At 38.4% G+C, this 27217-nt stretch overlaps 1 protein-coding gene across 2 annotated transcripts in view; it reads left to right on the top strand.

The window, feature by feature from the left end:
• Positions 1-27217, top strand: part of CDH18 (cadherin 18) — a 1382204-nt gene that overhangs the window by 1202564 nt on the left and 152423 nt on the right. For both annotated transcript variants that reach the window (XM_073630863.1, XM_073630864.1), the window contains 2 exons: positions 4600-4853; positions 18558-18694. In XM_073630863.1, the coding sequence (XP_073486964.1) occupies positions 4600-4853; positions 18558-18694 (391 nt within the window). The remainder of the gene's footprint in view (positions 1-4599; positions 4854-18557; positions 18695-27217) is intronic.

The following is a 27217-nucleotide window of genomic DNA, read 5'->3' as shown; positions in this document are numbered from 1 at the left end:
ATGTGGTTCACTAAATGCGTTTTTTTTCATAAAAGCTGCCACATTTTTCCATAAAATACTGTTTTCACCTTCTTTTTTCATCCTATATTTGCATCTCATTCCTTTTGATCTATTGTAGGCTCTTCCTGTCTATTTGCACTTTTTCCAGAGTAGCCACTCTGCAAGTGTGACTGCTTCAGAGCTTAGTAAATTAGCAGAAGCTCTGCTGACTTCCATCATCCAATCATGTGAAAGCAAAAATGCTGTTTTTTTAATTTTCCTTGGAATTGATCGGGCACTCTTGTTGTAGCCTCTTCCTGTCTACTTGCACTTTCTCCAGAGCAGCCTGCTCATTATTGTTTTAGAACAGTTTTTTGATAGTGTTAGTGGTGCACTGTGTCACGCAATGGGGTTGATTTACTAAAGGCAAATAGGCTTTGGACTTTGCAAACTGCAGTTGCACTCTGCAAGTGCACCTGCTTCAAAGCTTAGTAAATGAGCAGAAGCTCTGCTGACTTCCATCATCCAATCATATCCAAGCAAAAATGCTTTTTTTAAAATGTTCTTTGCACGTGATTGGGCACTCTTTGCAAAGTGAAGCTTAACCTAATTTGCATAAGCTTGGGCACAACTGCGCATGGAGAGTGCAACTGCACTTTGTAAAGTGCACAGCCTATTTGCCTTCAGTAAATCAACCCCCGATATGTCTTAGTGTGGCCGCTTATAACATTTATCATTTACCCTATAAAAGAAAGAGCCTAAACAAAGACCTTGCTGGCAGGATTTCAGGTATTAAATATATTAGGTTAAATTAAGTAAACTACATTTCAAAGGACTAAAAACAAATTTTGAAATTACAATTACTATGGTAACACTTATATAAGATCAGGTGGTTGAGTTTCAAACTACTTTAAATAGAGGAGCTGGCAATACAGTAACCATCCATAATAAAAGCTTGTATGGTAGGAAGATAATTTTCCAGAACACAGCTGACAATAAAAGGTCATTTTTACTCACCTCTCTGGTGGTCTGTGTCTACTATCTCCCCTCTGTTTTACCACTTCAGCCCCCGTCCCGTCCCTGTCTTTTCCTTCCCTTCTCTTACCTATCCTCCCCTTCTCTTTTCTTCCCTATCTTCCCTATCTTCTCTCCAGTCAGCACTTCAGGAGTCTAACTTTGGTGTGTGGTGTAAATGAATCAAAAACAAGAAAATCCTGCGCTTAGTGCATAAAAAGTAGAAAAACCACAGCTGCACACAATATCTGAATACAAGATGTAAATAATATAAATCCCAAAAAAGGTACGCTATCTCTTTAAAAATAACAAATATCAAACAGTCCACAAATAGGTGATGAAAGAAAGTATTCAATAATGTTCACCAAGGTGAAAGAAAGTCTCTGCATGTAATAATCAAATACCTTATAAACAATCACAATCCAGTGTAAATCCCAAAAAGAGTCAGTGTTGTGGACTGTTTGATGTTTATTATTTTTAAAGAGATCGCACACCTTTTTGGAGAGTTATGCCCTGTACACACAGTCAGACATTGATCGGACATTCCGACAACAAAATCCATGGATTTTTTCAGACGGATGTTGGCTCAAACTTGTCTTGCATACACACGGTCGCACAAAGTTGTCGGAAAATCTGATCGTACTGAACGCGGTGACATAAAACACGTACGTTGGGACTATAAACGGGGCAGTAGCCAATAGCTTTTGTCTCTTAATTTATTCTGAGCATGCGTGGCACTTTGTGCGTCGGATTTGTGTACACACGATCGGAATTTCCGACAACAGATTTTGTTGTCGAAAAATTTTATAGCAAGCTCTCAAACTTTGTGTGTCGGAAATTCCTATGGAAAATGTGTGATGGAGCTAGGGATGAGCTTCGAGTTCGAGTCGAACTCATGTTCGACTCGAACATTGGCTGTTCGCCATTTCGCCAAATAGCGAACAATTTGGGGTGTTCGCCGCAAATTCGAAAGCCGTGAAACACCCTTTCAAAGTCTATGGGAGAAATCAAAAGTGCTAATTTTAAAGGCTTATATGCATGGTATTGTAATAAAAAGTGTTTGGGGACCTGAGTCCTGCCCCAGGGGACCTGTATCAATGCAAAAAAAAGTTTTAAAAAGGACGTTTTTTTGGGAGCAGTGATTTTAATAATGCTTAAAGTAAAACAATAAAAGTGTAATACAAACCCCTGGCATAAATTTTGGAATCACCAGTCCCTGAGGATGTTCCTTCAGTTGTTTATTGTTGTAGAAAAAAAGCAGATCACAGACATGGCCAAAAACTAAAGGCATTTCAAATGGCAACTTTCTGGCTTTAAGAAACACTAAAAGAAATCAAGAAAAATAATTGTGGTGGCCAGTAACAGTTAGATTTATAGAACAAGCACAGGGAATAAATTATGGAATCACTCAATTCTGAGGAAAAAATGATGGAACTGGTGATTCCATAATTTTTGCCAGGGGTTGTATTCCTTTACATTTCGTATCTGGGGGATGTCTATAGTATGCCTGTAAAGGGGCGCATGTTTCCTGTATTTAGAACAGTCTGACAGCAAAATGATATTTCAAAGGAAAAAAAGTCATTTAAAACTACTCGTGGCTATTAATAAATTGCCGGTCCGACAATACACATAAAAGTTCATTGATAAAAACGGCATGGGAATTCCCCACAGGGGAACCCCGAAACAAAATTTTAAAAAAAAATGACGTGGGGGTCTCCCTAAATTCCATATCAGGCCCTTCAGGTCTGGTATGGATATTAAGGGGAATCCCGGCCAAAATTTAAAAAAAAATGGCGTGGGGTCCCCCTCAAAATCCATACCAGACCCTTTACCAAGCACGCAACCGTACCAGGCCACATGCCCTCAACAATGGGAGGGTGCTTTGGGGTAGCCCCCAAAACACCTTGTCCCCATGTTGATGGGGACAAGGGCCTCATCCCCACAACCCTTGCCCGGTGGTTGTGGGGGTCTGCGGGCGGGGGGCTTATCGGAATCTGGAAGCCCCCTTTAACAAGGGGACCCCCAGGTCCCGGCCCTCCACCCTGTGTGAAATGGTAAGGGGGTACAAAAGTACCCCTACCATTTCACAAAAAAGTGTCAAAAATGTTAAAAATGATAAGAGACAGTTTTTGACAATTCCTTTATTTAAATGCTTCTTCTTTCTTCTATCTTCTATCTTCTTTCTTCCATCTTCTCTACGGCGTCTTCTTCCCTTCTTCTTCTTGTGCCGCTTCGCAACCACCATGATGGGAGGCTCCCGCTGTGTGATGCTTCTCGTCTTCTGACGGTTCTTAAATAACAGAGGGCGGGCCACCCGGTGACCCCGCCCCCTCTGACGCATGGGGACTTGACGGGGACTTCCCTATGGCATTCCCCGTGACATCAGAGGGGAGCGGCCCGAGAAGAGGAAGGGAAGAAGACGCCATGGAGGAAGATGCCGGACGAGAACACCGTAGGAAGAACCAGAAGAACCAGAAGAAGAAGAAGATAGAGGAAGAAACCGAAGGAAGGTAGAAGACAGAAGATGGAAGAAAGATGATAGAAGATAGAAGAAGCATTTAAATAAAGGAATTGTCAAAAACTGTCTCTTGTACTTTTTAACATTTTTGACACTTTTTTTGTGAAATGGTAGGGGTACTCGGATCTGGGGGTCCCCTTGTTAAAGGGGGCTTCCAGATTCTGATAACCCCTCCGCCCGCAGACCCCACAACCACCGGGCAAGGGTTGTGGGGATAAGGCCCTTGTCCTCATCAACATGGGGACAAGGTGTTTTGGGGGCTACCCCAAAGCATCCTTCCAATGTTGAGGGCATGTGGCCTGGTATGATTCAGGAGGGGGGCTGCTCTCTCATCCCCCCTCTTTTCCTACGGCCTGCCAGGTTGCGTGCTCGGATAAGGGTCTGGTATGGATTCTTGGGGGGACCCCACGCCGTTTTTTTTTTTTAATTTTGGCGCGGGGTTCCCCTTAATATCCATACCAGACCTGAAGGGCCCCAAAACACCCTCCCAATGTTGAGGGCATGTGGCCTGGTATGGTTCAGGGGGGTGCTCTCTCGTCCCCCCTCTTTTCCTGCGGCCTGCCAGGTTGCGTGCTCAGATAAGGGTCTGGTATGGTGTTTTGGGGGGACCTCACGCCATTTTTTTTAAAAATTTTGGCGCGGGGTTACCTGTGGGGAATTCCCATGCCATTTTTATCAATGAACTTTTATGTGTATTGTCGGACCGGCAATTCATTAATAGCCGCGAGTAGTTTTAAGTGACTTTTTGTCCTTTGAAATGTCATTTTCCTGTCAGACTGTTCTAAACATGGGCAACATGTGACCCTTTACAGGCATACTATAGACACCCCCAAGGTACGAAATTTAAAGGAATATTACACTTTTATTGTTTCACTTTAAGCTTTATTAAAATCATCGGAATTTCCGACAACAATGTCCTATCACACATTTTCTATCGTGTGTACAGGGCATTACAGTATATGGTAAAAATGAATTGTTAAAAAATGTTTACATACCTCTGATGATCATTTTTCATTCTGTTTGTTTTATGTATTTAAAAAATTTAAATGCAATGTTGATGCACTTACTATGTGTATATGTTTTTTCAGCCTTTAAACTATGAAAAAAAGAAGCTGTATTCACTAAACATAGAAGGAGTAAATACTCACTTGGACTCAAGATTTTCTCACTTGGGACCATTTAAAGATACAACGATGTTAAAAGTCATTGTTGGAGATGTCGATGAAGCACCTTTGTTTACAAAACCTTTCTATGAGATGGATGTTTATGAGAACTCAGACATTGGAACCATAGTAGGAATGGTAACAGCATATGATCCAGATAGTACAAGTAGCTCAGTAAGGTAAGATAATGTATCCTGCTACTCATCTATAAACATGATCTAATTTACAAATTAAAATATAAATATTCCAGTAATTTAATAAAAAAGTGTAATCTAACTAGAAAATATAAAAATGGCAGCTGTCATAAGTTGGCATGTGGTCATAAAATATCAAGGGGGGCACATATACAATTTTCTATTGTTCAAATATTTTATTGCAAAATAAAGTAAGTTACAAAATGGCCGGCTAGAAAACAATACATATAATAACAAAGTAGGTGCCCAGGAGCATTCACAAGCAATGGGGCACAGCCCCTATAACATATAAACAAATTAACACAATTGAGATTGTTATATCTAAGTTATGTATAGGTTTTAGGCAACAGAGAAATTATAGTAATGTGCCAAAAAACAAAGTTCTATAGATTCTCAGGGCACCCTAGTTGGGATAGAAACTATACACTGCCCTTATAACCATAGTCTTGAGCTGTAGAATTGTATAGGAGGAATGCTTTGAGCAAAATAGGCATTACTGTGCGGGCAAATAAAAGGGACAACCAACTTGTTACAGGGAATCACAGCAGTGGGATATTTATATAGTTTTCATTATGCAGAACTGACTATATTGTACATGATAATGTACACATCTCTATTTATTGCATATTAATATTACATTTCTCTTATTCACTGTTTTGTAATATCCAGACATGTTTACCTTTATTGGCTATTACAAAGGCCATCCTAGACCAATTTTATAATAAGATATGCGATATACAGTAATCAATATATGATATTTACACAAGAGTAAACTTTCTACTGTATCTACCTTGACAAGCATGATTAATATGAGCATTGAATTTTATTCTGATACTGTTTCAACGCTTGTCTTCATCAGAAGAACGGTTATTATGAGAGCAAAGTTGAACATTAAAGATGTAATGATCTTTAAAAAAAAATAAGCCAAATGATATCAATTAGTTTCTGTCTTACCAAGCTAAATCTTTGTTTCAAGATTAACTACACAAAATATTTCAAACTGCTCATGTGTTGCAGATTAACCTCTTCTTGGGAATTACTTCATTAACAACCGTTAGAAAGGACCTGGTCATGCTGTTAAAAGCTTTTAAACTGTTATTTGTTGTTAAGTTAGACTGGAAGCTCTTGTGACAGGTCTCTAGAAAGGATAGAAAACTATTCGGAGACAGAAACATCACGTTGTCACCCTATAATAGGAATATCCTGAAAAAAGACTTTATTTAAACTAAATAATCAGAGTTAACATGATTAAAAACAATTTATAAACAGTAACATTTTAAAAAATGTATTTGAGGTTTTAGTGATTGGGTTTAGACCTACTTTAATTTAGATCACAATTAGGGAATGAAGTTGGAAATTGTCTTACTATGTCTAAATTTAGTGACTATTTCTTTTGCAAAAGCTGTTTAAAAAGATGTTTCTTGGCTTCTTATAGTATGCTGGACAGGTGGAATGAAAAGGTAATCAGTGCAGCAAGATTTTGAAATGTCTCTTCAATTGTTCTTGATTAAATATCAGTACTGAGGCATGTTAACTATTCTCTTCTTTGAAGTGAAGGCTCTAACACTTAGACTGAACTAATCAGTGATTGCACATATTCTTTCACCAGTACTCTTATGCCCACAAGAACAAAAATGATTTTATGTTACAAACGCACACTAATGCAGGATTTTGTCAGTTAATTACCATTTGTATTAAGATGTGTTTTTTGCCATAGAGAAATTGCTTTATAGTAATTTATTTTCACATTCAAATAAAATGGAGGCATGTCCTATAAGTGTATGAGGTGTGTTTTTATTACTGTGAGTAATTTTTTCATAAATACTTGTTGATCTTGTCAGTTTCTGTTCTTATTTCTGAGGCATTTTAAAAAGGGTAACCACCAGCTCCCAGTTACTTAGGATGGTGGTCTCCCTGTACTTTTTTATATCCTGCTGCAGCAAATGCCCCCTGCAGGTTTTTTGATTGTCAGCTGCTCTTACTATTTAGCAGCCGAGACAGGGATTCCTGTAATCCTGGATTCTGCTCCTGGATAGTTTGGCCTTTTGCAGTTAGTGAAAAAAAAATATACTAGCAGGATCAACAGGTAATACAACTATTGTACAAAACAATCAAACACCCCCAGCACTCAGAACTCAAAATAATGTGGGCAGTGAGAGTCAGTAGGAATTCTTCAACTGGAATGGTCAGTTGGTGCACCTCTTCTCAGATGGGGAAATATGACAGACAATTGTAGGAGAAAACAAATAGGAGGGCACAGACAAATGGTGCATTACCAAAAGATACATAAAAACATAAATAAACAGATAAGCCAAATGCATACTCACAAAAGAAGGAAAAATGTAAGCATTGTATCACACCGATGAAAAATCCAGTGATGGTGAAGTATCACCCAATCCAATGCTTCACAATGTTGGCAAGCTAATGTGTTTTGGGAGATGCACCCCCTTTCTCAGAGCTAACCCCAACACAGACCCACTTGCTCATATATAGACACACTAATGTTCCACGCCAGAACAAAAAGGGGGCATTGTCATAGCAACAGACAGGGTCAAAGGTACATTGAAATAAATAAACATTACAAACAAATATTGAAAGTTAATATAATAGGTTAATATAACTTACATACATACATACAAGGCTAAGTGAATATATAATGTAATATCAATCCAGAGTGATATATATAATGTTATATGAATAAAGTTGTAGCAGGGTAAATGTCTTATCTTCTGCCATAAACAGCGTAACTATAAAGCCCCTGTAAACAAAATTAATGTGGCTAATGGCTGCTGGAATACGCGCCAGTCTAACCACCTGATTAGGCTAGCGTGAGTCCCAGCGCCTATAAGCCTCATGCATACAGCCTCATGCTTACATTTTCCCTATTCTGTGAGTATGCATTTGATTTATCTGCTTATTTATTATTAAATCTTTTATTAATGCACTAGGCGTGTGCACCCTCCTGTTTGTTTTCCTCTACAGGTGATAAAACTATATTATAAGGGAAACACTACTGTGTATGTCCTTTTTTTTTTACCTATAGTTACACTTTAAGTTACTTGTTTTCTGGAAATGGATGGGTACAAAAGTTATAACCTATACTTATTAGTAGTGGGATTTTAGTAGGATGGTGTCTTTAGTACATTCATTTTTTTCCCGGTTTTACATAAAAAAAAAGACTCCATAAATGCCCCACAGGTCTTCCTATGTGGTCTGGTTCTGGTTCTCAACCAGACAGGGCATCAACTAATGAAAATCAGCTTATACAATATCCTCTTGAAGCCCTGTTTGTGCTCTTGCTAGAAGTAGGGATTGTATTGTATTCTTCTACAACATACTTCAACCACTGTAAACTGGACCCAAGAGGTTGATTTACTAAAACTGGAGATTGCAAAATCTGATGCAGCTGTGCATAGTAGCCAATCAGCTTCTAACTTTAGCTTGTTCAATTAAGCTTTGACCAAAAAATCTGAAATTGATTTGTTTTTATGCAGAGCTGCAGCAGATTTTGCACTCTCTAGTTTTAGTAAATCAACCCAATGTGAACTGAAATAAAATATGTATTTGCCCAATTTAATTTAATGGATCATCTTTAGAGTGCTATTTGAAAAGTAACCACAAAAAATAAGTGTTTATTATAAAAATAAATCCTCTTTTTTTTTGCTTTCTCTAGTTGTGATGTACAACCTTCAAGTTGTATTGATTGTCTTGTTGTCTTGTATTTGGTTTCTGTAATTACTTTGATGTAAAATCCAGTATGAATTGTACTAACCTCCTTTGTCATGGTTATCTACTTGTACACAAGATACAGTGATATAAATGTATTAATCTTAGAAAACAGATACATCTATCATTAACTACATACAGTATTGCTGTATGAAAAATTTGATGACACTGAGCTGATATAGAGTAGATCCTATGCTGTAAGTATATGTAATAGATTTTAATGTGTCCAAAAGAATTATAAACAAGGACAAAATAGATAAAGGCAAATCATTCCTAATCAGCACATAATACATTGTGTTTAATGCCTACATTAGGCATAATGTGATGATATTGCAAAGTAGCTAATTTAGTAGGGAGCCATACGTGCTACAAGAAAGTAATGTCAGCAATATTGTAAAATCTGAATTCCACAAGGGAAAAAGTAGCTAAGCACTGGAGAGTAAAACATCTATAATAACTTCCAGTAGAAGAGATTGGCAATAAACTGAAGTGCATACTTGAGAATACCACAAAGTTGCTGGATAAAGTGTAGAGCTTAAATGTTAGCCAAAGGAAGTTACAAAGCAGTTCATTTGTTCAAATTACTTGGGTTTGATTGATTTACAACGTTCTATAAAAATGCATATTACAGTATTCTATAGAAATTCTGTTGGTATATATATTTTTTGTAAACGATCATGCACACCTATGTGATATGAAATTGCACCACTGAATATAAAATTTCATTTTTTTCTATAGTTTTATTTTTATTTTATTTTCTTTACTTTTCTTTAAGCCAAACTCCAGTCATTTGTAGTTTTGGATTGTGGGATAGGTTTGAAACCTCTCTTTTTATTACTATGTCTCCCTAGGGGAGATTTCACCTCACTTCCTGACTCCCTCTTACTTGAACAGGAAGTAAAGGGAGATATTTCTAAAAGACACAGTCTGCAACAGTCAGCATAAGGAAAAGTTATAAATGTCCCATTGTGGACATTTCCCAATTTTAGACCACCAGTTGCATTTTTACAACCCTAAGTTTAATTTATTATCACATTTAGTCAGTGTTCATTTGAAACCACCTTGGACAGAATAGCCATTAGCAACTAACCAATATGGTAATTATAATATCTATCTGTAATGGACTAGAGCAGATGTCAGTTAGGCAGGCAAAAAATATGACAATAGATATTGTTGTACATTTTTGTATTACAATTGAACTACAATTTCATCATGAAAATATGATTATTTAATGTGAGATGTAAAGCCTTCACTCCTTTATATCACAGTATTGACTGATTATTGGTAATTGAAGTATATTTAAACCAAATCACTTAAACCTAATATAATATTTAACATGTAATTGTCTCCTAGGTGGAGGTCACATCTCTGTGGTGACTTAATGCATGCTGTTAAAGTGTGGTATGTTGTACATTAAAGAGGAAGTAAACCCTGATGGATTTTACTTCCTATTTTGTTCCCTGCAAAGTAAAAGCATAATGGGCTAGTATGCATCGCATACTAGCCCATTATGTGCCACTTACCTGAAAACGAAGCCTGTGATGTCCCCAATGTCCCCTCTGGTGGAAGTATCCATCTTCACCCCTCTTCCTTCTGGGGCATGGACTCTGGCTCTATGACTGGCCAGAGTCGCGTGACATCACTCCCGCGCCTGCACATGGGAACCGATGGTCATGGCATGGAAACGGCAGAAACGGCACGATCCTGCCTTTTCTTCAGTGCGCATGCTCCAATGACATCGGTGCAAGTGTATATGGTAGATTTCTTGTAAACTGTGCAAGTTTAGGAGATATTTCCAGTACCTACAGGTAAGCCTTATTATAGGATTACCTGTAGGTAAGAGTGGTATGTAAGGGTTTTACAACCACTTTAATGTGTGTTGTGATAAAGCAACCTATTAATTTTAAAAGTGAAACTTACCCTTCATTGGGTGCACAATGCATGATAATGCTTTTTTTTATTGTGCTGTAGAGCACTGCAGCACACTTTTGTTGCCCTAGTGTGTTGGGGAGACAAAATAAATGTCACTGCCTCCATTAAAATGATATTTGGCTATCCTGTCAAGACCCTTTCCTGTTCTAGGGTCACACACTTATGTACCTGGCACATATTTTTCTTACTAATTTTGCCACCCAGTCATATATACTTGAAGGGACCATTTCAACATAGATTGTGCAGGCATTAATCACTGTTGTCACCATCTGGTAAGCTGCCTTAAAAAATGTCACATACCCATTGCTGGAGTCCATATATATAGGGAGTAGCTGCGGGAGATCAGCAGCACTTACATATAACAAAGTTGGAAACAAAGGTAAAACAATTGACCATAGTTTGTAATGCATAGTGCTTTTAAAAATGTAACCTCATTCAGTTGTGGTTTATAAGTGCTGCTGAGTCACTGTGCAAAAACAGGTTAGAGGGATAACCTATGAAAAGATAAATTAATGCTGTATTGCATCAATGCTGTGTTGCATCAAGACAACAAAACCACAAACTATCTTTGGGTTTTGGGTTGATATTTATTAATAAAATGAGTATCAGATACATACCGAGTCATGTGACTGAGGTGACCTCATGATCAAAGTCCGGAAAATCTATGTGAATTAGTCACAAAGTGTGGAAGTGAATAGAGCTTAGGTAGGCAGAGGTAAACAGTGGAAGAGTATGATCAAACAAAGCAGATAACTAAAACTGTGGGTATCAATATCTTAATATAACTGCCTAGGAGAAAAGAAGTATAAAGGAATTGGAAGACTGAACTTTATTTTTAATAACATATTAGATGATTATGTTTTAATCATTGAAAGGAGGATATGATTCTTGGCAATAAGAGTGGCTTTATATAGCCTGCTCACCCTGCAAAGCTGTTTCATGCTTTGAGGCACCTGTGAGGTCGCAAAAAAGACCCCTAATATGTCCCCCTGTCCTTTATTGCAGCCAATCAAGCATAAATTGCACTTGATTAGCTGAATCCATAATGACAGGTTTTTACCTGGTAGTGACTTAATACATGTCCAGGTTGATTTGCTGCAGGGTGGATTGAACAGAAAAGATGTTCTCTGGTCACCTCCTGATCTTATTGTGGGAAGTGTCCAGGGATCCTTGGGGGCACACCTTCAGAGTCCCATAAACGTGATCAGGAGACTCTTGGATCACTTTTATCTTAAAGCCTTTTGCCAGCTCTAAGAAAGCAATAAATAGCAAGCTCAAGGCTGTGCCATTTATAAAAGTACAATGGTAGATAAGTATTTTCTATTTTTTACAAAAAATGTATGCACTTTTATATCTGCCAGTTTTGTTTGTGCTCTGTGCCTACAGTGCATTTTTAATAAAAAAAGAACTGAGGGCTGATTGTCCTGAATCACCTGGTGGTAATATATGTGGACCAAGATGATAAAATCATATCTATATGTTGGCCTGTCTCAACATTTTGGTTGCAACATTACTCTGCCAATGTAATAACACTCTGAGGTTAATTTACTAAAATTGGAAATTGCAACATCTGGTGCAGCTGTGCATGGTATCCAATCAACTTCTAATGTCAGCTTGTTTAAATAAGCTTTGGCAAAAACTGGTTGTTTCTGTGCAGATTTTGCACTCTCCAGTTTTAGCAAATCAACCCCTATAAGTATCAAGGCAAGACAGAGTGAAAATCCCCCACTGTGGACAAAAGCAGAATTAAAAAGCCTTCAGTGTCTAAGCTTCCCTTTTCTATCCTTTTACTGCCACCACCCACATATTTGCATTATTCAGTGCCAACTGTGTAACAGAGTACAGCTGCACAGTTTCTTCTACAGATCTTTTTAATGGCTGGTCCCTCTTCGGGACACCTCCCTTCATCACCAGGCTCAGCTGCTTCTAATAAAAGCCCTGAAATGCAACATCCAGGAACATCTTTTAAGGAACATCCATTTCTCAATTTCCCCTGTTTGCAGTAAACTTGGAAGCACTAAGCTCTGAGCACCTCTGAGATCACAGAAGTCATATCCCAGCTAGCTGTGGACAGGGAAAAAGCACACACAGGACTCAGATCTGACTAAAGTATATTTAAACATTCAAACAAAATGTAATTTATTGCAGCTTACCAGATATGGTGACTGCATTCATTTTCTTTGTTTCAAGCTAAGCACATTTTCTGCAAGTACAGAAAATGGCGGTTGTTTCAGTCAGAAATCATAAGTCATTTTAACTTCCTGTGGACTTAACTGAAATTTAAAAAAATGTTATTGGCTTTCTGAGCTATCTTCTGTGAACTACAGAGAAACACTCTGAAATGAGATGAGGAAAAAGGAAGGTGTTAGTAAAAAAACCCCAGGAGAACAGCCTAGTGTGAGTGCTGACAATGCTGCTTCTCCATAGTAACACAGTACAATAAGGGTTGCATTCAAGGACAAGGTTAAAGTAAAGGAAAAAAGCCTGAAAAAAATTAAATATTTACTGCCATAACATCAAAGGACTAGAAAGCTACAATATTCGCTTTTTTTGGGTGGGTGTGGTTAGATTTACTTTAGGTTCAGTGTCCATATGTCCCTATAAGGAGGACCTGTAACTAACAGCTTACTATCACATAGGGTGCTTGCCAGTGTATTTGGTGTAAAAACTGACACCTGCCTCATACATGGCATTTACCGTTGATACCTTTACTTTTATAGCAATGCTTCACACGATAACTGTAGAAAAAAGTCTTGATCAGCAAGAGTTTATCGATTATTCTTATTTACAACACATTTGAGCCTATTTTGTAAGAGACAATGACTTTTGTACGCCTAAACCAACATTTTGATATTTAAATTTCAAGGTACAAGGTGCTAAATAGGGTGCCAAATAATACAACTTGGAATGGATACATATCAATTATATTATTTCTTTGTATACCAATAAAATATAAAACAGATGTGTCTATTCCATTCCAAGTGATTGAACACTATAAATTAAAATGAACTGAAAAAGAAGTAAAATACTTTTACACTTTCACTTTTACACAAGATCAAAATCAACAGTAACATAAACACCATCCATAAACTGTACTAATTATAGTCCCAGTTTGACCTCAATCCAAATTAAATATAATGTAGAGTATTTGCATGTGATTTTTGTAAAGCCATGCAGCAAAGTAATAAAACTATTGTGTTTCTTTTTGCTCTATGTATTAGGTTTATAATTACATTTTCAAGGTAACATAAATGAATTGTGTATCCTAGCAAGTAACTGTGTTGTGTAGTTATCTTTTTATATTTTGCTTTTATGGTGCAATTTCTACTGTTATTCTACATTTTCTCAAGGTTTCATATCTCTTTTCCAAGTATCAAGGGCAGTTTCTCAAAGCCATTTACTCCTGTCATCAGTTCAATGGCAAAGACTTAAATCATGTGTTTTGATACCAAAACTTTTTTATTAACCCAAGCAAAAATTTTACTAAATTACCAAGAAAAAGATACTAAGCTCACATCCCATGGTTTATGGATGGCAAGTGGTTAATCAGCAAATTTTGTGTTTTTAGCATTTATTGAGGGGTGTATTTTAGAAAGACAAAGGTGCCAAGTTATGCTAACTAAATCAAAGACAGGTAATGGTTTTGCCCATAGCAGCCAGCAAGATGCATCATTACACTTTTTTGTTGCATAAGGACAACATGATTGACCAAATGGCCATTGGTTTTTGACTGTTTTATTTTCTCTAGTTTATTATTTTTAATATCCTGATTTTTATAAAGTATCCTTAAAAGAAGTTTGGCATGCTGGTTGCTGCAGTCATTTTTTTCCTTAGAAGTGTTATTGTGAGTTACCCATAAGCTATATGTGTAGTTTGAAATTCACAATAAATGCATGCTTCAAAAAATGTATCGTGCTCATCCAATGTGTCTGCCATCTGGCTCAGAAACATTTGCTGTAGTTTTACTACTATTCAAGACTGCCACGCACTGCATAGTTCTATATGCTTAGCAATAGTGAAGTTTTTATACATTTTATTTTAAAATTTATATTACAAGTTTGGTATTTTAGTTGTCATGTTTAGTTTTCAGAAAGACTTTGTTAGTTTCTGACATATTGGAAACACTCATGATACTTGCACATGAAAACCAAGTTAATGCATTTTGCGTATGTGTGTGTTTTTTCCAAGAAGTGCATTTTATTTTCCCTGAAGTGTGTAAAATTTATCCTAGAGATCTTTGTGCTTTGAAGTGTGTGTTTTTCCTGAACTGTACATTATTTATTCTACTGGATTCAGTGATTTGTACATTATTTCAATGTAACTACCACAAATATGTGAAAGGGTGACAGAGTGAGTAATTGAAGTTGGGAAGATTTTACAAATAATAACCTATTTGCATTCTTATTAAAAAGATGGTATATGTATATGATATAAAGTTTAAAAAAGATTTAAAACTATGATGTGTGGATGCAACATTCCCAAAATGTTTCACTGTGTCTTTCTGGTGTATGTGTTTTAGAAGACATTGACTGATTTATCTGCAGTGGATGTTTGGTAAATGTCCTATTCACTGCTTTATACGTATTCATTATTATGTATAAATGGTAACTTTTAATGACATGCAAGTGTTTAAAATAAATGAGAAAGAAAGATGCCTATTGAAATAATGAGATAACTATAAAATAAAGTAATTATCTTGACAACAACTTTAGTGTAGCATAGGATTGCACAGACACAACACTATTCATCAAATATTGTAAGTCCTATATTTGACCTTACAATTGACCTAACTCTCAGGTTAACCTTTGAAACATTCCTTAACACCTAGACATAACTTCTAATTACTTGTGTACCAGTCTTTATCTGTTTATTAACTGGACATTTTTAGTGTTCTGCATGTTGCGTGACCCATGCAACACTGTACCCCCCAAAAAGTTTTTTACAGATAGCTTCCTTTTTTATTTTTTTATTTTATTTTAGTTGTCATACATATAGAGAAATAAACAATTTCATTAATCCATCAATCATATGAGTTCCAACGAATCCATTCAAACTCCAATTAACAGCATTACTCCTATCTTAGATACATCTACAGAAAAAACAATAGCTAGTTATTTGAGATAGTCCCCATTCTCTCTTCCGATAGACCTGCTTCTCTTGTATGCCCTGACAACATGCTTTACTATGATGAAAAACCTCTACATATTTGAAGAGGCAAAAGGAGAAAGTAAGAAGCCCCACGAGGGAAAGAATTCCTAAAAAAAAAAAAAAAAAAAAAGAGGAGGAAAAAGATAGAAAGAGAAAAGAAGAAGAAAAAAACACAACACTGATAGGGGAGAAGGAGTCGGAGTTGGAAGGGAGATGTACCGAGGAAAAGGTGAGTTTACAATACCATCATCCACAGAAGTGAGGTCACCCCCAAGGCCCCACACTCCTCTCTTTTTCAAATACTCTCATGAGCAAAGAGGGAACTCCCTTCCTCCGAAAATTTAAATGTATTCCATTGGCCCCAAGTTTCTAAATGTCTCCTTTCGATTTTGAGCTAATTAATCTTCCATCCTATTAACCTCTTCAATTCGTGTGACCCATGTAAGAATTGTGGGAGGGTACGTATCTCTCCACTGCTGTACGATACATGATCTAGCCGCGTTAATAAGATGGCGCAAAATTTATTTACTATATGTTTCTCCTGATATGTTTGAGACATGTAACAAAAATAGGGCTGGGTCTTCTGGGAGGTTATACTTAGTAAATTTCTGTGCTATCCGCCGTATCTTCCTCCAGAAGTACTCCAGTTTTGGGCAGGACCAAATAATGTGGAGTAGAGTCCCTCTTTCCTCCTGACACCTCCAACATTTATCCGGGATTTCCGGAAAGAATTTATTAAGTAATGAGGGTGTACGGTACCATCTTGTCATTATTTTAAAATTAGTTTCTTGGATTCTTGTGGATATTGAAGATTTTAACGCAAGATTTACTATCTGCCTATGTTGTGCCTGGGTGAACGTCCTGTCTAATGTAATTTCCCACTTCCTTATATATGGAGGGACATAATCCTCTTGGGGGCAACCAAGTGAGAGCAAGGCCCCATCCCCTCACATAGTTGTTCTAAGGGTGTCAATGTTCGTTGAAATCTGTCTGGAGGTGGGAGAGTGTTAAGGAAATGTCGCAATTGGGCTTCACTCCAGAAATCAACGGTCATTGGATGAGGTTAGTTCAGGTAATGAGGGCCTTGTCCCAGTCGCTATTTGTATAAAATGTGAGGCCTGAAAACACTGTGAGTCTGAAATTTTCCTGAAGGGTCCCTCCTGTAGTCCCAGAGGGAAAGGAGGATTCCCTACAATAGGGTACAGGGGGGAGTTGACAGATGATAATAAAGTGGTGGAACATATTCGGGAGCAAATATGCAGGGTAGGGCCCAAGGTTGGGTGCTTTTTGAGAGCTGAACTCAGGTCTCCAAAGTACCAAACCGCACGATGCAATGGGACCTCGCACTGTGATTGCTCGTTTTTTTGGCCATATTTTAAAGCTTGCATGCCTACACCAGTCTACTAGTCGCGCCATATGAGCCGCCTGATAATATTTCTGCATATCGGGTACCGCTACCCCCCCATATTGTTTAGGCATTGTCATTAAACGGCGTTGAATTCTAGGCCTTTTATGGGCCCAAATGAATTCAGTTATCATCTTATTAGTCTGTTTAAAGAATTCTGGAGGTATATGAATGGGTAGAGTTTGAAAAAGATAGGAAAATTTAGGCAATACTGACATTTTTAATTATGTTGCATCTACCGAACCAAGAGAAAAGGCCCTGATGTCATTTAGAGAGTAATGCCGCATACACACGATTGGACTTTACAGCATACTTGGTCCGGCCTACTGGATTTCGTCAGACAATACGATCGTGTGTGGGCTCCAGCGGACTTTGTTTTCTCAAAAGTTTGACGGACTTAGATTTAAAACATGTTTCAAATCTGTCTGATGGACTCGAGTCCGGTCGAAAAGTCCGCTCGTCTGTATGCTAGTCCGATGGACAAAAACCAACTCTAGGGCAGCTATTGGCTACTGGCTATGAACTTCCTTGTTTTAGTCCGGTCGTACGTCTTCACGTACGAATCAGTCGGACTTTGGTTGATTGTGTGTAGGCAAGTCCGTTCATTCGGAATGTCCGTCGTAAAGTACGCCAGACAAAGTCTGACGTAAAGTCTGATCATGTGTACGCGGCAGAAGACTTTCACTCTACTCAGTAAAGGTGGGAAATTCAACTCAAAGGTTTGGTCCAATTTAGGTGGAATCAACGTACCCAGGTATTTGATGCCCGTATAGGTCCATCTAAACTTAAAATTCATTTTTAGAGCGTTAATTTTAGTCATAGTCATAGATACACCCATTGCCTATGACTTGGACATATTAATTTTTAAATTGGACAGTGCACCATACTGGTCCAATTCTCTTAGTAGGTTCGGCATAGCTATAACAGGATAAGTAAGGCAGAATAGAAGATCATCCGCATATGCGGATACTTTATGATGTAAATCTCCGGTTATTAACCCCCTAATATCCGGATTTTGCCTGCTGCTTTCTTTTTTAATGTTTTGCCAAAAAACTGTTTTATTTCCTTTCTGCTATGAAACATAGTAGTGCACAATATGAAAACCCCCGAAATTACTCATTTTTGGAAAGTAGACACGCTCCTTCTATAGTTTCTCTCTCCCTCCTGATGCTGATGTCATCTCTGCTCATCCAGGGTCCCTGGATGATCCAGGATCCCTCGCTGAGGGTTTCATCCTACTTCACACTGCAGAAGGAGCGTGTATTGATCAGCCAGCCACAGCGGTGTCTCTACCTCTTATTGCTGAGTTCTTTTTTATCTATATCTTTTAATTTGCCACTTTGTTGTTTCCCAGTAAAGTGCTTTTAATGCTACACTCAGAAGGCACTGCTTTCTGCCTTGTTTTTTGCTATATATTAATTTATTATTGTTAAAATTTCCATATGTGCTTGATCTATTTATTTTCTCTATCGTAACAGATACTCAATTGATAACAACTTGCAAGAAGAGAGAATTTTTGAAATTGACAAAAACAATGGAGTGATTAGGACAACAAAACAGTTGGATCGAGAGGAAATGCCTTGGTACAATATTACAGTGACAGCTTCTGAAACAGGTACCTTTTCAATTGAGTGAAATAGCATTTTCTTATTGTTTTGTACAAGCTGGTGAATAATTACATTGGTTATAGGTACACTAAATTTACCTATAGTTACCTATAGTACACTAAAGTTTCTAAGCTAGCTGTGGTTTCTCCAAACAATTAATATAGCTGAAGTGTTTTTTTCCTAACATTTTCCTAACATTATATATTAAACTAAATCACTAAAATCTCATATAACATAGTCAATAGTAATTAGCAATACTTTAGTAACTATCAAAATTAATAGTAATTTTGAATAATTTTAAACCTGCAGCTTTCATTAAAATAATACCTGATGATCCTTACTGCCCTTCCTTAAAGTATAACTAAAGGCAACACTTTTTTTTAGTTTTGGATAAAGTGGGGAAGGATTAGAATGCTTGTCAGTTTTTATTGCTGTCTGTGTCCCGGTTAAGAAGATTCACCCTCTCTATTTGTCCTGTTCACCCTTATCATTGAAAGTGAAAGTAAAAGAAAATCCCAAATTTTGGGTTGTCCCAAGAAAAGTATTAGAGAGAAAATCTTCCAATGGAGCCACTAGGTCTAGTGACATGGGGGTCCCCAAGAAATTCCCTCAATTTGCAGAGATTTCCTCTCACCTTCTGTTTTGGTAATGGGACAGGGAGATAAGGGAGATCTCCACAATGGGACACAGATGGTGACAAAAAATCTGACACGGGTTATTATCCTTCCTTAGACTTATTTGTTGTCCCCTGTGCTAACAGGTGGTGAACTATATAGAGTTATCCTTCAAACTAATATGTCAAACAATAGCAAAGTAAATAAAGCAAAATTATTCCTGCAATACCTAATGTGTTCACAATTACATGTGTAATAAATGAAAAGATATAAGTGGTGTTGCGCAATTCCTCTATCGCTTCAATGTGAAATCTAAATAAACCTTCATAACATATATTCAGTCATTGAAAAGTGATAAATAATATAAATCAATATAAACCATAAATCAAATAATGAACCAAAGCAAATAAGTTCAATAAACTAGCGAGTGTCCAAGTGATCTATTCAAATATAGTGTTTGGTCCTTCTTTGTTAAAATCCCAAAACCGCTGTGCTTTCACCAGTCACCTCAGTGCCCACAGAACTCTCACCTTAGGGCCTCTGCCTCTTCATACACACTCGAGGAGGAGAGAAAGCGGAAGGATATATAGTACATACACACTCAGGAAACGTCTCGTAGTGTGAACACAGCCTTGTGCTGTGTGTGCATGTACTGTATATCCTTCTGCTTTCTCTCCTCCCTGAGTGTTTATGAAGAGGTGGAGCCACTGCGGGAACAGCGCTTGGAGGAGGAAGCCAAGTCTAGGAGGGAGACTGACAGAAACTGCTGCAGACTTACAGGAGTGAGCGAGGGAGATCCAGGTCCTTTGCCTTCAGAGATAAATACAATTATGAAACAACCAATCCGGCTCCCCTAAGGAAGTCACGTGACGTGATGTAACACGTAGGGCATGGCCCAATGAGACGCGAGAGGCAGAAATGCCAATGTTTTAAGCTCTAATGTGATTTTAACTCTGTTTTGATTTAAGCATCCAATTGTCTTTTAATAAATGGCTATGTTTAAATAATTTCACACTAAGGGTGGCCTATTGTTAATTTCCTTTCCCTGTGTGGATTGGAGATATTAGCAATAATTCATGAACTTGGATCTAGGAACCAACATAGAGGAGATAAGGAGAGGGATACCCCAAGGAAGGATTACCAGTCCCATATTAAAACCTAATCCTAAGGCTTTTTATATGTGGCTATGAGGTGAGAGTTCTGTGAGTACTGAAGTGATTGGTGAAAGCACAGCGTTTTTTGGATTTCAACAAAGAAAGACCAAACACTATATTTGAATAGATCACTTGGACACTCACTAGTTTATTGAACTTACAGTATCTCACAAAATTGAATACACTCCTCACATTTTTTAAAATATTTTATTATATCTTTTCATGTGACAACACTGAAGAAATGGCACTTTGCTTCAATGTAAAGTAGTGAGTGTACAGCTTGCATAACAGTGTAAATGTGCTGTCACCTCAAAATAACTCAACACACAGCCATTAATGTCTAAACCGCTGGCAACAAAAGTGATTACACCAAAGTGAAAATGTCCAAATTGGGCCCATTAGCCATTTTCCCTCCTGGTGTCATGTGACTCTAATGCCCTGTACACACGATAGGATTATCCGATGGAAAATGTGTGATAGGACCTTGTTGTCAGAAATTCTGACCGTGTGTAGGCTCCATCACACATTTTCCATAGGAATTTCCGACACACAAAGTTTGAGAGCTTGCTATAAAATTTTCCGACAACAAAATCCGTTGTCGGAAATTCCAATCGTGTGTACACAAATCTGACGCACAAAGTGCCACGCATGCTCAGAATAAATTAAGAGACGAAAGCTATTGGCTACTGCCCCGTTTATAGTCCCAACGTACAAGTTTTATGTCATATTCAGAATGATCGGATTTCCAAACAACTTTGTGCGACCGTGTGTATGCAAGACAAGTTTGAGCCAACATGTGTCAGAAAAAATCCATGGATTTTTTTGTCGGAATGTCCGATCAATGTCCGACCGTGTGTACAGGGCATTAGTGTTACAAGGTCTCGTTTGTGAATGGAGAGCAGATGTGTTAAATTTGGTGTTATCACTTTCACTCTCTCATACTGGTCACTGGAAGTTCAACATGGCACCTCATGGCAAAGAACTCTCTGAAGATCTGAAAAAAAGAATTGTTGCTCTACATAAAGATGGCCTAGGCTATAAGAAGATTGCCAAGACCCTGAAACTGAGCTGCAGCATGGTGGCCAAGACCATACAGTGGTTTAACAGGACAGGTTCCACTCAAAACAGGCATCGCCATGGTCCAAAGAAGTTCAGTGCACGTGCTTAGCGTCATATCCAGAGGTTGTCTTTGGGAATTAGATGTATGAGTGCTGCCAGCATTGCTGCAGAGGTTGAAGGGGTGGGGGGGTCAGCCTGTCAGTGCTCAGACCATACGCCGCACACTGAATCAATTTGGTCTGCATGACTGTCATCCCAGAAGGAAATCTTTTCTAAAGATGGGGAACAAGAAGGCCCACAAACAGTTTGCTGAAGACAAGAAGACTAAGGACAGGGATTACTGGAACCATGTCATGTGGTCTGATGAGACCAAGATAAACTTATTTAGTTCAGATGGTGCCAAGTGTGTGTGGCGGCAGCCAGGTGAGGAGTACAGTACCTGACTGCGAGAATGTGTTTCCAGCATGATCCCGTCACGCTGGTTCTCAGCGACAGGGTACTGTACATCTCGCGCTGGCTCGCTCATTGGTAAAGGAAAACTGTGTTTTTTCCTTTCGCGATGAGCGGCAAGCATTGCTGACTGGTGTCTGGTATGAATCATGAGGGGGAACACTGTGCCAAATGTTAAATAAAAAAACCAGCATGGGTTCCCCTCCAGGGGCATACCAGGCCCTTAGGTCTGGTATGAATTTTAAGGGGAACCCCCTATGCCAAAAAAATGGCGTGGGGGTCCCCCCCAAAATCCATACCAGACCCTTATGCGAGCACGCAGCCCGGCCAGTCAGGAAAGGGGGTGGGGGCGAGCGAGCAGCCCTCCTCCTGAACCATACCAGGTCGCATGCCCTCAACATGTGGGGGGGGCGCTTTGGGGCAGGGGGGTGCATCTGTGTTGTCTTCTTGTCACATAGGCTTATGATGGACACTACAGGTGACTATTTCAACATTGTCACCATCAGGAAACCTGAGCTGACTTGCATGAATGTAGAAAGGGAATTGCTGGAGATTAGAAGCAAAAAATGCAAAAAGGATGAAAAAAAGTTAAACACAAATATTTTATTAAAACATGATTTATGATGCACAGTACTTTTGCTTAATAAATGCCATTCAGTTTGAATTTACATCAAGTTTAAAGTGTATGTATAGACAAAACTTTTTTTTTTTTAGTTCATGTCCTATCCTGGAAACAAAACAAGAAATGAGTCTTTCTCTTTTCCCTCTCTCTGTCTTTCTGTTTTCTGTATTCTAAAGCTCTAAAATTGAAGGACCTAATCCACTAAAGTTTAATTTAACAATCTGTGTATAGCCCTTAAGGAAAACTCTACTTTTGCAAATTATATGCTATATATTACTGCTTCATAATTAATTTAATGTTGTTAAATCTATTAATTTTACTCAGCAGCCAGACATTATTTCTTATAATCAAGAAATTCAAGATTCCTCTTCTTTTGTTGAAAAGGTTTTCATGTTTAGTTGAAATACTTTAAAACCATTCTGCACATACTGTATATAGAGTGTGTATAGCTGCAGTGTTTCTTATGACTGGGAATAGCCTTGTAGCCCTTCTTTTTGTGCTGGGGAAAAAATATGTTTGATCTTCTCCACTAGCAGTTGGCACAGCAGTAACACTGAACTAAATGGAGTTCAAGACTGAGCACTTCCAGTTTCTTTTACACTATGAAGGATATTGATGAACATGAAACTCATGTTCACTAATTCTTCCATTACAGATAGTGTCAGAGCTTACCAACTCCCTCCTTCCCCACATATTTTGTTTGATGAGTTGTCTTTCCAACCAGTAGGACAGTGTGAATGTTTGCAGAATGTGGGCAGGCTCATGGAAAGCTGCTTGGGATTTGCCTAATAAAAAATGGCTTGACAATTAAGCACAGCATCAGCAATTAAAGCTGTTGCAGTTATAAGCAACCCTCCTACCTAACTTATATTAAAGCTTTGAGTTGCTATAAGTGTATGTATGTATGTTGACTATTTATCAGGAAACAACTAGGAAACACTGATCCACCCTAATTTGCATAGCTCAGCTCTGAATTTAGTCTGTGTAATTCAAACCTTCATATGTTATATAAGGCAACATAAGGAACACTTTGTATAGTAATTGGATGGTAGGTGGTGTGTCCTACCAGATACGGCACCTCATCCCGAGTCGAAGATCTCAAAAAATGGGGGAAACAGGGGATGATGGGATTATTGCGGTGCCACCAAAGTTCAAAATTACTAGAATGATATTTTATATAAAATCATTTATTTTATTGATATCAAAAACATCTAAAATGTTTACATGAAGAAATACAAAAAATATACAAGGCAAAAACAAAAACAGAAATACAGTGCAAATAAATGACCGTCACCAAAGATGTTGAGGGGTGATCATAGTCTTATGTTCCCAACTAGTTTCGCCAAAACATTGGCTTCATCAGGGGAATGTAGAGATGTACTGTATTCCTTCATGTAAACATTTTAGATGTTTTTGATATCAATAAAATAAATGATTTTATATAAAATATCATTCTAGTAATTTTGAACTTTGGTGGCACCGCAATAATCCCATCATCCCCTGTTTCCCCCATTTTTTGAGATCTTCGACTCGGGATGAGGTGCCGTATCTGGTAGGACACACCACCCACCATCCAATTACCTATACCAGGTGTTCCAACACACCACATAATGGGTGGTCTGTCCTTTTAGCTACAAACCAAATAACAACACCATTGAGATAATCAAGTATAATTGTTTCCTCTCTCTTCTAGTGGGGACATCTATCCTTATAAACTAAATTACCAATGATTTTTTTGTGCGTCCCTATTTAAATTTGAAAAGTGTAATATTATTAAAGTGTATGCAATTTTGTATTTTCTACTATTCCCTAACCAGCAGTGGGGCAGGATGGCGGATTTTTGTGGTGAGGCCGTCACGGACCTGATGACAAAGATCCGGTCATCCAAAACAGAGGCCAACGTTTCTGATGATGAACTTGATCGTGCATTCATGAGATTGCAACGTCTTCTCGAAAAAAAGGTATGCACATATTGGCATAAAGCCTACTTTGAAAAGTACTCTCTAAATGGTATAGTACCCTGGGGTTTGAGAATCCAGATCTTCCCCAATCTTAGGAAGATCACTGACTCTCTTAAACAATCGTGGGAGCAAAATCTTCAATCTTGCTCCTTTGAAATGATTTCACTACTATGCAAACAATATGAACTTGAACTTGGTCAACTAGATGCACAAATCAATAATTGGTATGATGAACACCATCTTGTTATTTCTTCCCCTCGTATTATTAAACGTGATAAAGATCTACGATCACATTTGGAAGAATACACATTAGAGATCATAAACACTAAGGAAGGTAAATTTCTTCGGGACAAAACGGCCCATGATAATGGTTTCACCTATAAATGGAACCACACGACCTTTAATAAACCTTTTTCTAAACCTTATACGGCTGAACCCTCCAAAACAGATGTTGTGGTGCCCAATGTTAATTCTGTCACTTTCTCCCCTAGTTCCTCCACTACTTATCACAAACTTTCCCAAGAAAGATTACCCAAAAAGAGAAAGGGGGACCGCACTACTATGGTTCCCCCTCTCCGTATACCGGGTTCCTCACTTAAATCTCTACTCCCAGTGGGCCGTACACATTCTTCTAAAACACTATCATCTACCCCATTTCCTTCTTTGGGTAAGTCTACATCTACACTTACTTCATCTGACACTCTTGTACACTCTTCACTAGGTATAAACACTCCCACTCAGAGTAACTTGGCCTCCACAACTAATGGTCGTCGCTCTAGCGAGCCCACCATTTCTACACTTTTTCCCACCAGTACTCATTCTATAGACCCCAAATTGGCACCCATTTTTTTAGGAAAGACACCAGACACAACCAACCAGCCCCCACTTCCTTAAACACGAATTTGTTTGAATTGGATGTTGTGAATTTATCTTCTGTTGATCTTACATCTGACCAAGTTCAAGTTCTAAAATTAGGGCTTACTTTCTGCCCTTCCACGGATCTGGATCGTTTTCAACTTATAAAAGACATACACCTATTTGCTCGGCATTTGCTATTTAAGGTAATTTATGATAAAACACCATCTTTGGAGTCTAGCACATCCACTTCAGGGGAACCCTCTGAGGCGGAACTTCGAGCTTTGGCGGATCTTGAGTGTCTATGGGATGAGGGACACACCACAGAGGACGTGACACCGATGGCCTCTGGTGGCATGGTCGTCTCTGGTGTCTCCTTCCCACCACCAACATCTTTCAAACCTAAATCACGTAATTTTCCTTCATGACAAACAAATCCCAACATTTGGGCTTTTGTCCAACAAATTACTCAAGAAATTGAAAACCTGGACTTGCAACAAGTCCACACACATAATCTACCTTGGAAACTTCGAAAAGCCCTTCGAGAATTGCAGAGTCATTCTGGCTTAATTATTAAACCTGCGGATAAGGGCGGCAACGTTGTGGTCATGGATGTCCCCACACATGAAGCTATGTGTCGGGAGATCCTTGACAATGCACGTTGGTACCGCCCTATTTCCAAAACACTAATAACCAACTTTAACAGCGAATACTATAGCTTGATCTTCAAAGCATACCAATCAGGTGTTATTGACTCTAGTACATGGAACTACTTAAATGTGAAGGATCCCAAAATTCCTACTTTTTATTCACTACCCAAAGTGCATAAATCAGTGAAGAAACCCCCTGGACGACCGATTGTTTCGGGATGTCAAAGTCTAACAGAGAATGCCAGTGCCTTGGTGGATAAATACCTAATACCCCATGTGACAGCTTTATTCTCTTATGTGCAGGATACCATAGACATGTTACGCCATATTGATGGAAAGCAGGTCCCTCCCAATACGTGGCTAGTTGCCTTAGACGTTGAATGTTTATACAACTCAATTCCACATGTTAAAGATATGGACGTGATCCGTACCCATCTCTTGGAGCGAGGACCATCTTTTGATGGTTACAGCCAGTTTGTCCTTCGGTTACTTGAGTTTATCTTGACTAGAAATGTTTTCATGTTTGGTTCCTCCCACTTCCTCCAGGTGCAGGGTGTGGCTTTGGGGACCAAATGCGCCCCCTCATATGCCAACCTGTACCTGGGGGGGTGGGAGAGGGATTTGTTTTCTCAAGAATCCATGCCAGACTTGCTTTCTCAAATTATAGCCTGGTACAGGTATATAGATGATGTTTTCATTTTATGGTTAGGTAGTCGAGAGGATCTTTCACGGCTGATGGATTTGCTGGCTGTGAATACCTTCAACCTGAGTTTTACAATGGAATGCAGCCAAACTAAGATAATTTTTTGGGATTTACAAATACATTTAGATTGTGATGGAACTTTACATTCATCATTATATCGTAAGCCCTCATCGGGCAATACGATCCTACATGCAGCTAGTGCACATCCCCAGCCTTTATTAGACAGTATACCCTATAGTCAATTCCTTAGACTTAGGAGGAATTGTACCTTGGATTCAGATTTTCACCAGGCAGCTAATGACCTGTATGAGAGGCTTCGTCGGCGTGGATACAGTTGCTCCCTGCTGAGGAGGTCCTTCAACAGAGTCATCAAACGGAATAGACATGATCTCATTCATTCTACTAAATCCTCAAAAATCAATAACTCTGTTAGGATTATTACCCAATTCTCAAAACAGCATGG

The sequence above is a fragment of the Aquarana catesbeiana genome, linkage group LG05 (assembly GCF_042186555.1).
Source record: "Aquarana catesbeiana isolate 2022-GZ linkage group LG05, ASM4218655v1, whole genome shotgun sequence".
Classification (NCBI taxonomy): domain Eukaryota; kingdom Metazoa; phylum Chordata; class Amphibia; order Anura; family Ranidae; genus Aquarana; species Aquarana catesbeiana.
The sequence above is the reverse complement of the archived record's forward strand: the minus strand, read 5'-3'. Positions and strand labels throughout refer to the sequence as shown.